Source organism: Gracilinanus agilis, chromosome 4 (genome assembly GCF_016433145.1).
Source record: "Gracilinanus agilis isolate LMUSP501 chromosome 4, AgileGrace, whole genome shotgun sequence".
Classification (NCBI taxonomy): Eukaryota; Metazoa; Chordata; class Mammalia; order Didelphimorphia; family Didelphidae; genus Gracilinanus; species Gracilinanus agilis.
The window spans coordinates 28,076,794-28,090,072 of NC_058133.1; the positions used below are offsets into that span (position 1 = coordinate 28,076,794).

The 13,279-nt window shown below is 38.6% G+C and overlaps 1 protein-coding gene across 1 annotated transcript in view; it reads left to right on the plus strand.

The window, feature by feature from the left end:
- FAF1 (Fas associated factor 1) overlaps positions 1-13,279 on the plus strand; it is a 433,472-nt gene that overhangs the window by 94,335 nt on the left and 325,858 nt on the right. The window contains exon 3 of the mRNA XM_044674693.1: positions 2,711-2,757. Within this exon, the coding sequence (XP_044530628.1) occupies positions 2,711-2,757 (47 nt within the window). The remainder of the gene's footprint in view (positions 1-2,710; positions 2,758-13,279) is intronic.

Below are 13,279 nucleotides of genomic sequence, written 5' to 3' on the forward strand. Positions count from 1 at the left end.
CTCGGAGTGAGATGAAATCTGAGCTTGTATTTTGCCTCTGAAACCTTGATCCTGGGGAGGTCCCTTCATCTTTCTCCACCTCACTTTTCTTATCTATAAAATAATAAAGGGTTTTTCTATAGAAGAGGGATTAATTAGAAAGATGTGCTTGACCCGTATATCCAGAACTACTGAGAGGCAGATTTGGGATTGTCAGGAAAAAACTTAACTAGTAGAGCTCTGTTTAAATGCTTTTTGGATTGTAGGTAATGGCTTTCTTTCTTTGGAAATCTGAATGTTTATTGGAAAATTGATTTTTTATTATTTCAAAAGAATCTAGAATCTAACTATTTCTCTCCCCTTCTCTTAATATCTGAGACCATGCCCTTGTCATTCTTCATACCCATATCTTGTTATCTTCACTTTAGAATTATAGAATATGAGATCTGGCAGAATTTATAGAAATTGGCTGAGCTAACTCATTTACTGAGAAGGAAACTGGGAAAGGAGAGTCTATGGTTTTTGATCCCACCAGTGAACATCTGAATCCATTTTCCTCCTTTAATCTGTCTGGTCTTCAATAATCAGTCACCCAATCACTAAGTATTTGTCAGGCATCTGCTTTATGTAAGGTATTATTCTCAGCACTGGGGCAAGAGAGCCAAAATAAACTAGCCCATGTCCTCATATTCTAGAGCTGATATTCTAGCTAGGACAGTGATGTACAACATTGACAAAAGGGGATTTGCAAGGAAGGCCATTGCCCTTGTTTGGTAGAGGGGGCTAGGAAATTAGTAAAGGATTAGGATTCAGGATCCTGGATCAAGAACCTTTTTATGTAAAAGGTGATTTTTGAGCTGAGTCTTGTAGGAAATTGGTAATAATATACAAGAAGTAAAAGTGAGGAAGGAGTACATTCCTGGTATATGGTAACAGCCTTATGAAGGCTCAGAGGTTGGAGAGGAATATGTGAGGAACTGTGTGAAATAGAAGATGGTCATTTCTTCTCTAAAAAAAGTGAAGATTGAGGAGAAGGATTCTCTCAAATGGAATTCTTCCAGCAGAACGGGTCAGGGGCTAGGCCTTGATGATTCTGCTTGTGCAGTGGGTATAAGAAAGTAGAAAGTAATCTTACTTGATCTGATGCATATCACAACTTTCTGGTTTACTAGTATTCTTGTGCTTGGCCTGTACTGATTGGTATTAACCCTGCATTTGATGGCCCCATCCCTACTGTTAGCCAGCATTTGTTCCAGTTTTTCTCAGTAATAGGGGAAGGGTAGAAGGTTCCACCTGTGGCCAATGTTAAAGAAAATTCTGCTTTTTAGGTTGGTAATTGATCAGTTAATGATAATGGAGTATGAGAGAGAAGGACACATAGTTTGGCTGAAGCCACTGGTTTTCAACAAATCTGTATCCTGGACTTGCCTGCTTGTTCCAGAGCAGAGATGGGTGAGTGCCATGAAGTCGTAGAAACACTCAACCTGGAGACTGGACACTTGGGGTTTGGCTTTGTGGCTATAATCAAATCCCTCTCTCTTAGGGCCTTATTTTTTTCATCTTTAAAATGTGAAAGTTGTTTTAGATCAGTGATTCCCAAAGTGGGCACCACTGCCCCCTGGTGGGTGCTGCAGGGTCTAGGTGGAGAGGTGAGGGCCACAGGTGCATTTGGGGGCAGTGGATAATTGTAAGGGGGCAGTGATAGTATGTGACAGGGGGTGTTAAGTAATATTTTTTCTGGAAAGGGGGTGGTAGGCCAAAAAAGTTTGGGAATCACTCTTTTAGATAATCTCTCAGATCCCTCCTAGTTCCAAGTCTTATGATAAAGTAGCCTTTGTGTCCTTGCATTGCACTAGAGCCATATAGCTCCCAAACTAGTTACAGCTCTGACGCTATGTAGCTGTGACTTCCCGAGACACTCTTTCCCCAGGTAGCCTTCTGTTAGCCTTGTGTTTCAGCTATTATTATCCAATTTGCATAAATAAATTTGGGATTAGTTGTGCTATCAATTAAGGAGCATTATTAAATACCTCCTATGGCAGCAGCACTGTTAGGAGCTATGTGGTGGAAAGAGTTGGATGCTTTGAAATAAGCTCATTTCCTTCTTAGAATCTGGCCTTAATAACTGGGCTGCTTTCCTCTGGTGATTGTGAAGGCCTGCTTTCAAGTGTGGTTTCTTCTGTTTGGTCCCCCTGTGACCCTTGGCAAGTCCTTTCCCCTCTGGTGAATCTCAGTTTCCTCCTCTATAAAATGAAGGAGTTGGAACCTATATTTGTCTTTTCTTGTTTTGTTTATTGGATACAACTTTGTTTCTCTTCTCATTTCTCTTTAGCACATTTTGCGGAGTGAAGTTGAATTTAAAGAAAACTTCTTTCCTCTAATTCTTCTGTTGGTTTTGATCATAAAGTCCAATATGACCTGGCCAGTACAAATTTTGTCTGAATTAGGACTTTAGAATTGAGCCATTTATGGCTTGAGGCTTGGAAAAATTCCATTTCAAGTTCCTAGATTTTATTTACTGAAAATAGGAGTTTTGTAATAGAAAAGCTGGAGAAGCCCTTAATTGAGTATGTTTCATATGATGAAGGAAACTTTTGGTTTCTTGCTTAAGTAAGTTCCAATGAAACATGCTGATATCTCTTCATGATGAATATCCTTATCCTTATCCTTTTATCCTTAGGGTATTTTGGCTGTTCTTTTAAATGGTTGTTTATGTCCTTTTTTCCCACAGGCAGCTATCAATGGTGTAATCCCACAAGAAAACGGCATTCTCCAAAGGTATGTATGTATGAGGAGGGGAAGATGTGACTTTGGGAAATTAGAAAATTTGGGAAATTTTTCTTATATTTAAAAATGACAAATGTTGGTTTCTGAGGCATACTTTAAGGATGGTATTCTACTAGCCCCATTGCATTCTGCCACTCCTTGCACCCCAGAGCTTTCTCTGTTTTTGTGTGTGCATTCTTTGCCTCCATCTCATAGATCATTGAATGGAAGAATAGAAGTGATACTTTTGTCAAGTCTGACTCCATTTTACATGGGGCTTTCTTCCTTGCAGCATGCTTTTTTACGTATGTGCATGCTTTTGTCCCCTAACATAAACAGAATGCCTTGTATATTTAAGGAATACTTGTTGGATGGGGGAAATTATTAGAGAACATTTGTTACTTGTCCAACTCTGTTTCTTGGCAGGCATTATTGTTCATTGTACCAGGGTCTTTCTGCATGTCTGCAGTCAGGATGGGTGCAACACTTTTTTTCCCTTTTGGATAGTAGCATTTTTTGAGGCTTTTCCCATTCAGGTCAACAAGCATTTATTAAGCCCCTTCACTGTGTCAGGAACATGGATTAGTACTATGGGTATAAAGTTGCTTCCCCCAACCCTCCAACAAAACAAAAAGGCATCCCAGACCAGGTTCTGCCCAGGAAGGTCACAGTTTAATGGGGAAGGCAATATGTAAACAACTGTGAGTGAACAAACTATATTCAAGATAAATTGGAAATAGAGAGAAGGTACTAGAATTAAGGGGGAATTGGTAAAAGCTTCCTGTAAAGGGTAGAATTTTAGCTGAAACTTGAAGGAAGCCAGTAGGCATCAGTGAGGAGGGAGAGAATTTCAGGCTTGGGAAATAATCAGCGAAAACCCACAGAGGCAAGAAAGGGGAGTATCTTCTGAGAAGATCAGCAAGGGGGGACAGTGTTAGCTAAGAGAAGAGGAAGTGAGGAGCAGTGTGGGAGGTTTGAGAGATAGATAATTTATTAAGTGCTTATTATGTGTTGAGAACTGTGCTAAATTCTGAGTAAACAAGGGAGAGCAGGTATAAAGGTGAGATTAATCTGAAAAGGAAGGAGTTTGACAAGAGAAGTTTGTAATATTGTGTGTGTGTGTGTGTGTGTGTGTGTGTGTTCGTATATGTAAAGGAATATCACTAAGAGAAGAAAAAGAAGTTGCCTTGTGGCAGTGAGGACCCATTTGAGATTAAATTTGTAGTGAACTCCATCATGTTTTTGGTGTCAATAATTCAGGATTAGGGTTTGGCAAGTCATGAGCAGCCAAAAAAGGAAGAAAGAAATTGAACTGGTTCTATAAATGATTAAGATTGGAAAGGAAGGAAAATAAAGCAAGAGGAAGGATTATGATCTGGGGAAATAATAACGAGTAGAGAGTTTGGAGATTACAGGAAAGGTGAAGAATGGGGTTTAGTGAGATTGAATGGCAGTTGGATATAATTGGGAGATATTCAACAAAATAAATACAAATACAATAAAACATAGATAATGTTAATCTGTGGCTTTATAAGTTACCTTAGGGATCTTTATGTATGGTTTAGTGGCCCTAATTCACTCCTATGTTGACACTCCTATGTTTGGAATATGAGTATGAGAGAAGATACAGTCGGTAATGGAAAGGATGTTCAAGGTTGCAGTGTCATTTAGAAGTAACTAGTGAGGATCAGGCGATAAAGCACCCATGTGAAGAAAAGGTTTAACATTAAGAAAATTTATTGTTTATGGAAAAGGAATTCTAGAGGGCGCAGTACATATAAGTATTTCTAAAGGCTATCATGTAGGAGAGGAGTTAGAATTGTCTGGCATAGCTTTGTTGGGCAAAACGGGGGGGGGGGAAGGGTTGCTTAGGGGGAGATTTTGGCTTGACGAAAATAAGTAGAATGGGCTGTCTTGGGAAGTACTGGATTTCCCCTTCTTGGAGGTTTTCAAGTAAAGGTTGAATGACCATTTGACAAATGCATTTAATGGAGGTTCTTGTTTTGGACCACATGTCTCCAAGATCTCTCTCAGCTGTAACATTGTAGAATTCTATTTACAGCCCCATTATTGTACAAATTCTTTATCGTGGCATAGGGAATGATAAATGTTAGTTGCATTGTTAGTTGATTAGAATTCTTGCTTTATTTTGGTTAAACGAACTCCATTGATCCCTGTTTGAGTTAATTTGTTAGAATAAGAAATTGAGGCCAGACAAGGACCTTGCCTTTATTCAAGGTCACACAACTCTTATGAAGTGTGGTCAGGCTTATATCCCAAACTATAGGCTTTTTTCAGTATTACATTGTGCTGTTTATAGAATGTAAATTAAAAATTTAGTTATTTGCCCCTGGCACTGGGCCAATTTAGCCTGAGAGTCCTGGGGTGCATTAAGATCTGGAGAGGTTAGAGAAGATGGAATTACTTCATTGCCATTGGGAGGAGAAAGCCTTAAGAACTCTAGCTAGCTTAACTATTGGACAGACAAAGAAGACATTCATGTCTTCTTTCCTTCAAGAGAAGGTGACACCACTCCACTTCTAGGAGTTAACTACTAATGAGATCCTCCCTCCTTCTCTTCCCCTTTTTTCTTGGGTTTGGGGGTTTTAAGATTTTGAAGTCCCCAAAGTATGAAGTGCTAAGTGTGATGAAGCAAACAGAAACAATCCTGTAAGAATTAGCTTGTTTTGGATAGCCAGGTAGTGCCAGGATGCAACTCACCAGGTTTTCAGAAATGTTTGGTACCCTATGTAGAAAAAGCAGATTCATGAATGGAGTGTTGCTTTGTACCTTGCAGTGCTATGTTCCCGCTTCATTCCCCTCCTCCCCTTCTCCATTAAGTGGTCAGCAGCAGATCCAGGCCCTTCTTGCCTTCCCTTCCCCCAACAGTCAGAAGTCATTTCATTCCAAGAAAGTGGGGAAATTTTCCAGGTTCAGCACCAACATTTTTATTTGGCTCAGAAAGGATTTAGTTCTAATGAAGGCCAAATGCTCACTGGAAGTTGCTTCAGAATTAGCTTGCCCCCCCCCCCCCCCCCCCAAATATTTGAAAAGTTAAATTTAAAGACTGCTAAATTTGGTTGTAGTGTGACAGCATTCCAGATTAAATGTTATTGGCACTTCTCATGCCAGAATCTGTGCTGCATGAAACCTTCATGTATTTGGCTGCTCTCTGCTGACTCAGTCCTGGAGAAAGATGTCTTATAATCCCTGTGCTTTCTTCTGGATACCCAGTCTATGTAGCGCACTGCTGAAAAAGAAGAGCCATCTTGTCTCTTTTAGACAGTGTAATTTTGTTCTATGAATTTCATGACAAAACCCATTTTTCTTAAAAGCCAGATCCTCTTCAGAGGCTGGGGTCAGAAGATGGTACTGCTTTGTTCATAATTATGATACGAACTTTACTCTGATATTTTGGATTTAACATTAACCAAACAGTCACTTGTTTTTGTTTTTATTAAATGAACAAGTTATTTGTTCAGCCCCACACCAGAAAGTCAGTTGTTTTTCAGGAATGTTGTTCTTTTGCTTCCCCTCCCTCCTTTCCCCCATTCTAAGCTAAACAGATTCATTCTGTGTTTTTGAGCCTTGAAATCACTGTGGATTTGACATAACTGGAAATTCCTCTCATATGTCTACTGACTAGAGGCAAGTAAAAGAGGTGCTTTTGTACCATCAGAAGGACTTAGCACTTTAATTTTTTTCTCCCATAGTGGGAGTCAAAACATAAGGAATGGATGTATTCAGACAGGAAGGCTACTTCTTATTTATGCACTTGATCTTTCAGGGAGATATGTCTCTGTATACAGTAATGGACTTCATTAGTCTAAAAAGCTGTTAAATTACGCAATCTTGTTACTAAGGAAAAAATGTCAGCAAAGCTGTTTGGGCTTTGTTCATGGGTAACAATACGTGGATGGAGTTAGAAAGAACTCTCTTATTGGAGTCATAAATCCTGAGTTTTAATCTGATCCCCCAAACCTACAAGTTGTATGAATATGGGCAAATCTTTTTATATTTTAGGGCCTTGGATTCTTCATCTGTGAAATGGGGAAAATAACTGAAAGATTTTTTAGTGTTGTCAATTTTTTTTAGATGGAACATAGAACCAATAAACTTTACAGTTTTTCTTATTATGTGAATTCTAAGTATCAGAAATAAGATAGACTCTTGAACCTAATGGGCAGAAATTAGTATTAAATTTTAACTTTTGTATACAAAAAGACTCCAGACACCCTCTTCACCAATATGCTCATCCTTGGCATTCTTCCAAAAAAAAAGTGACCAACTCATTCCATATAGTTTTTTCCCCTTCATTTTATTCATCATGATATTCATCAGTAAGGCCAGAGATTATTATGTCCATTAAAAAGGAGAGAACTTGAGGTCCATAATTATTTAGACAGTAAGCAATTAAGTTTGGCCTCTTTATTTAACGAATGAAGGCAATGGAACCTAGAGAAGTGAGCAGAATGGTCTAGTTTGGTTACAAGAACTAAACTGGAAATAGAACTGCTGTGTGACTTTGGCCATTATCTCCTCATGGCCATAGTTTTCTTACCTATAGGAAGAGAGAATGGACTAGATTGCTTAGGCATCATACATTCATTAAGAGCTTCCTGTGTATTGGCATGATACCAGGAGCTGTGGAAACATAGTCAAAGAGGGCCACACAGTCTCCTCTCCTGGAGGAACATCTATAGATCTAGAAGTGTTTGCAAAATAAACAGAAGGTCATTTGAATAGGGTTAGCTAGGTGGCATAATGGATAGACCACTGGGTCTGGAGTCAGGAAGACGAGTTTAAATTTGGCTTTAGCCACTTACTACCTGGGTGACTCTGACTGAGTCACTTCACCCTGTTTGCCTCAGTTTCCTCATCTATAAAATGAGCTGGAAAAGGAAATGAGAAAACCAATATCTCTGCCAAGAAAATCCCAGATGGGATCATGAAGAGTTGGATATGAATGAAAAATATTGAAAAAATATCTTAGATACCAAACTCATATTAGAGAAACTTGAATCAATGATTTTTCCCTCATGCAAATATTTCCCTTTTTATCCTAGGTACATTATTTTCATTTGTACAGAAGTTGTTCATTTTCATATAACGGAAGTTAAATAGTTTTCTCTTTTAAAATTGCATCTGCCCCCTTTTTTAAGAATACATGTCCTGGGGGCAGCTAGATGGCTATGTGGATTGAGTCAGTCTTAGAGATGGGAGATGCTGGGTTCAAACTTAGCCTCAGATTTCCTAGCCGTGTGAGCCAGGGCAAATCTATTAATCCCCATTGCTTATCCTTTCTTACTCTTTTGCCTTGGAACCAATACACAGTATTGATTCTAAGATGAAAGGTAAGGGTTAAAAAAAATTCATCATCTATCTGATGTATTTGATGCTTTGAAAGGCAAATGATCTGCTTTTCTTTTTGATTAAAAAAATGTGATCTTTAATTTTAAGGTTGTTTATTCATTTGAATATATTGTAGAATCTAGCATAAGGTATTAATCTATGCCTACTTTTCTTCCAGACTGCTTTACAGGTTTCCTAGCAATTTTTAGCAAATAGAGAGTTCTTTCATAAGTAATTTAGGTAGGGAACTTATATTCTAATGTTGGTGGACAAGAACATATGGATATAAACATCATCATCATAAATATAAGATGAATAAACACAAATATGTTCAAAGTAGGTAAAGAGAAAAGACTTAATCCTTAATAAGGCAAATAAAATTGCCAGACTTTTATTAAGTGCTTACTGTGTGCCAGGCTCTGTCTTAAGTGATGATGATACAACATAAGAAAAGAAAGACAGTCCCTGCTCTCAAGGAGCTTATATTTTAATGCAGAGGTCAATACTTAAAAGAGAGTTCAGAGAAGGATCCTGGAGGAGATGTATCAGCATGAGGCTATCGTAGCAAAGTCTGTTGAGTTCGAAGCAAAGCTGGAAGAGGAAGAAAGGAAAGAAGGAATTTTTTAAAAAGGCTAGATAGATGGCTAATCCCTGCTCACAATGAAGGTTCCAAGAGGAACTCCACAATGGAAAAACAGATCTACAATGCATAGGGATATTTTAGGACAAGAAGGCTGTAGGGAAGAATGGAACTTCTAGGATGAAAAGGCTGCTGAGACTGAGAACTCCAAAGAACAATAAGGGGTCTAAACCTTCCCTCCAGTGGAGGTTTCAGGAAGAAGTCACCCATCGTAGAAATCAGCAGCAGCTGCAGAAGCATGCTACTGAGTGAGAGGTCTTCAGGAGTAAAGGAGAATTTAAACTTGGAACAATCAGGAAAGGATTTATTCAGAAGATGGTGTTTAAGCTATATTTTAAAGGAAGAAAGGTCCTCTATGAGACAGAGCTGAAATGGAGGTACATTGCAGATAAAAGGGATGGCCAGTACATAAGGTACAGAAGATTCAGTGTTATGTGTGAGGAACAGAGAGAAGGCCCCTTTGGCTAAAAATTAGAGGTAGGGAATAAAAGTAATATCTAGGGAGACTAGAAAGACACTGAGGCTAAGTTGGGTAGGGCTTTAAAAGCCAGAACAGTTTATATTTGATCCTAAGAATGATAGGAACAAGATGCACATTGCTTCTCTTTCAAGGTTGTTGGGGTGACCCAGTTGATAAAAGTTTTGTGCTTGGACTCAAGAAGTCATGATTTCAGATTTGGCCTCAGAAACTTACTAGTTATGTGCCCCTGGGGAAGTCACTTATCTTCTGACTGTTTCAGTTTCCTTATCTGTAAAATGAGGATAATAACATCTCCTACCTCCCAAGTTTGTGAGGATAAGATCAGTAACATTTGTAAGTTGCTTTTAGCACAGTGCTTGGCACATATTAAGTGTTTAATAAATGCTTATTTCTCTCTCCCATGGTACTCAGATGAGATCATTTAGCATCCCTCTATAAAGGGTAAAGGCAATTACAAAAGAAAAAATAGGTATCTTTGATTACACGAAACTGATAGATTTGTAAATATAAAGTTCTATACAGAGGCTTTTGTTATTATTGTTCAGCTTTATTGGCTGAAATGTTGGGGAGAGTTGTGAAGGACAAAGAGTATTGAGAATAGAAATCCTGGATATGAAACCTGGGCTTGAATCTGCTTTGATAACTTCTTTTTTTTAAAATTTTTAAAATCATTTATTAATATTCATTTTTTAACATGGTTACATGATTCATGCTCCTACTTTCCCCTTTACCCCCCGCACTTCCCCCACCCATGGCCGACACACAATTCCACTGGTTTTATCATGTGTCCTTGTTCAAGACCTATTTCCAAATTGTTGTTGGTTGCATTGCTGTGGTAATTTCAAGTCTACATCCTCAATCATGTCCTCCTCAGCCCATGCGTTCAAGCATTTGTTTTTCTTATATGTTTCCTCTCCTGTAGTCCTTCCTCTGGATGTGGGTAGCGTTTTTTACCATAAATCCCTCAGCGCTGTCCTGTGTCATTGCATTGCTGCTGGTACAGAAGTCCATTGCATTCTAATTTTACCATAGTATATCAGTCTCTGTGTACAGTGTTCTTCTGGCTCTGCTTTCGCTCTGCATCAGTTCCTGGAGGTCTTTCCAGTTCACCTGGAACTCCTCCAATTTATTATTCCTTTTAGCACAATAGTATTCCATCACCAGCATATACCACAGTTTGTTCAGCCATTCCCCAATTGAAGGACATACTCTCCTTTTCCAGTTCTTTGCCACCACAAAAAGCACAGCTATATTTTCATACAAGTCTGTTTATCTGTGATCTCTTTGGGGTACAAACCCAACAATGGTATGGCTGGATCAAAGGGCAGGCATTCTTTTATAGCCCTTTGAGCATAGTTCCAAATTGCCAGCCAGAAAGGTTGGATCAGTTCACAACTCCACCAGCAATGCATTAATGTCCCAATTTTGCCACATCCCCTCCAGCATTCATTACTCTCCCCTTCTTTCATTTTAGCCAATCTTCTAGGTGTGAGGTGATACCTCAGAGTTATTTTGATTTGCATTTCTAATTATTAGAGATTTAGAACACTTTCTCATGTGCTTATTGATACTTTTGATTTCTTTACCTGAAAATTGCCTATTCATGTCTCTTGCCCATTTATCAATTGGGGAATGGCTTGATTTTTTTATACAATTGATTTAACTCCTTGTATATTTGAGTAATTAGACCTCTGTCAGAGTCTTTTGTTATAAAGATTTTTTCCCAATTTGTTGTTTCCCTTCTGATTTTGACTACATTGTTTTTGTTTGTACAAAAGCTTTTTAGCTTAATATAATCAAAACCATTTAATTTACATTTTGTAATTTTCTTTAACTCTTGCTTGGTTTTAAAATCTTTCCTTTCCCAGAGATCTGACAGGTATACTATTTTGTGTTCACTTAACTTATTTATAGTTTCCCTCTTTATATTCAAGTCATTCACCCATTCTGAATTTATCTTGGTGTAGGGTATAAGATGTTGATCTAGACCTAATCTCTCCCATATTGTTTTCCAAATTTCCCAGCAGTTTTTGTCAAATAGTGGATTCATGTCCTAAAAGTTGGGCTCTTTGGGTTTATCATACACCGTCTTGCTGAAGTCATTAACCCCAAGTCTATTCCACTGATCCTCCCTTCTATCTCTTAGCCAGTACCATATTGTTTTATTGCCCAAACCCTTTGGCCTAGCAATACTATTACCTGGTCTGTATCCTAAAGAGATAAAAAAGAAAAAGGAGAAGGACTAATATGTGCAAAAATATTTAAAGCCGCTCTTTTTGTAGGGGTAAAGATTTGGAAAGTTGGGAGGATAACTTTCATTTGGTGAATGACTAAGTGTAATGGAATACTAATTTGTTAAAGAAATGGTGAGCACATAATAGACACTTCATCAATGCTTGTTGACTTGACTTTTTTCCTAACAGGCATGTGTATATATATTTATATATATACACATGTAGGTACCTAAACATATGTACATATGTACGTGTGTATACAGAATATCTCCATGGCAATCTTGGAGGGGAAGCACTAGACCAGTGATGGGTAAAACTACAGCCTGCGGGCCAGAATCGGGCCCCCTGAAATGTTCAATCCCGCTGAGGTGTGACATTATTCCTAATCTGATGAATAAAATGAGTAGGATACAATACAACAAAACTTCGAAAGAGTTGCCTTAGAAACAGACTGACAGATGAGCATTTCCTTTCCTTTGGCCCCCTCTTTAAGAAGTTTGCCCATCGCTGCACTGGACAGTAGAGATTAGACAAGATGTTACATAGAAGATGATGCTTGAATTGAATATAGAAGGAAATCGGGGCTTTTGAAAGGCTGGGGTGAGGAGGAAAAGTACTCTAGATGTGGGGAATAATCAGTGTAAACAGAGGGAAACTGAATATGGAGCATTTTGTGGGAAGAATGGCAGGGTGACTCATTGGGCTGAATGGTTGAGTTTATGGCAAGGAGAAATGGGAAATGTTGTTGGAAAGGTAGAATGGGCTAGTTTAGGAAAGGCTTTAAGTGTCGAACAGGAAAAATTCTATTTGATCCTAGTGGTACTAGGAAGCCCCAGGGTCTTGTTGAGTAGGAGGTTTATAAGCAAAGGCTCAGTGACTACTTGTTTGGTACATCAGAGACTTCTGGGGCATTGAATTTCAGGTGGATATGGAATTCTGTGGTTTCTGAGGCCCTCCTCTGAGATTCTATAAATCTGATTTTGGGTCCTCAGACTATATTTCATATAATGTTAGCATTAGAAGGCATCTTAGCCCACAGGATATAGACATTGTTAAATTCAGCCCCACAGCCTTTCATTAATCCTCATTTTTCTTAATCTCTAAACACTTAACTCTCTTGATTCTCTCTCTTGGGTATTTTCATGATTTTTCCCTTTTCTGTGTGTCCTCCTTATCTCTGTACTTGTTATCATCAGTTCCCCACCCTTCTTGCCTGGACCAATTTAGTTGCCTCTCAATAGGTCTTTATGCCTTACAATATTGCCTTTCCAATTTACTGTTTACTTGGCTATTTTACTTACTAAGTTTACTTTATCATACATATCACACCCTCAAAATGTGAGTGTTCCTCAAGGCTATATTGGGAATCCTGTTCTCTCTCTGTACTTTTTCACTTGGTTACCTCATTTGTTTAATCATCCTTTTCCAGATCACTTCCAAATCTACGTGTCTTGCCCCAGCCATCAGTTTCAGTCCCACAACACCAGCCCCTTCTTATTTCCAGATTTTTGCTGGTACTTTTTTATTGGTTTGTCTATAACAGTGATTCCCAAAGTTGGAGCTACCACCCCCTGGTAGGTGCTGCAGCGATCCAGGGGGGCGGTGATGGCCACAGGTACATTTATCTTTCCTATTAATTGCTATTAAAATTTAAAGAAAATTAATTTCCAGGAAGCTAAGTAATATTTTTTATGGAAAGTGGGTGGTAGGCCAAAAAAGTTTGGGAACCACTGGTCTATAACATCTCTTCTATACACCACTTTCCTACACAGCCACCACTATAGTTCAGGCCCTCAGCACCCCTTGCCTGAGTTATTGTAGTGGCTT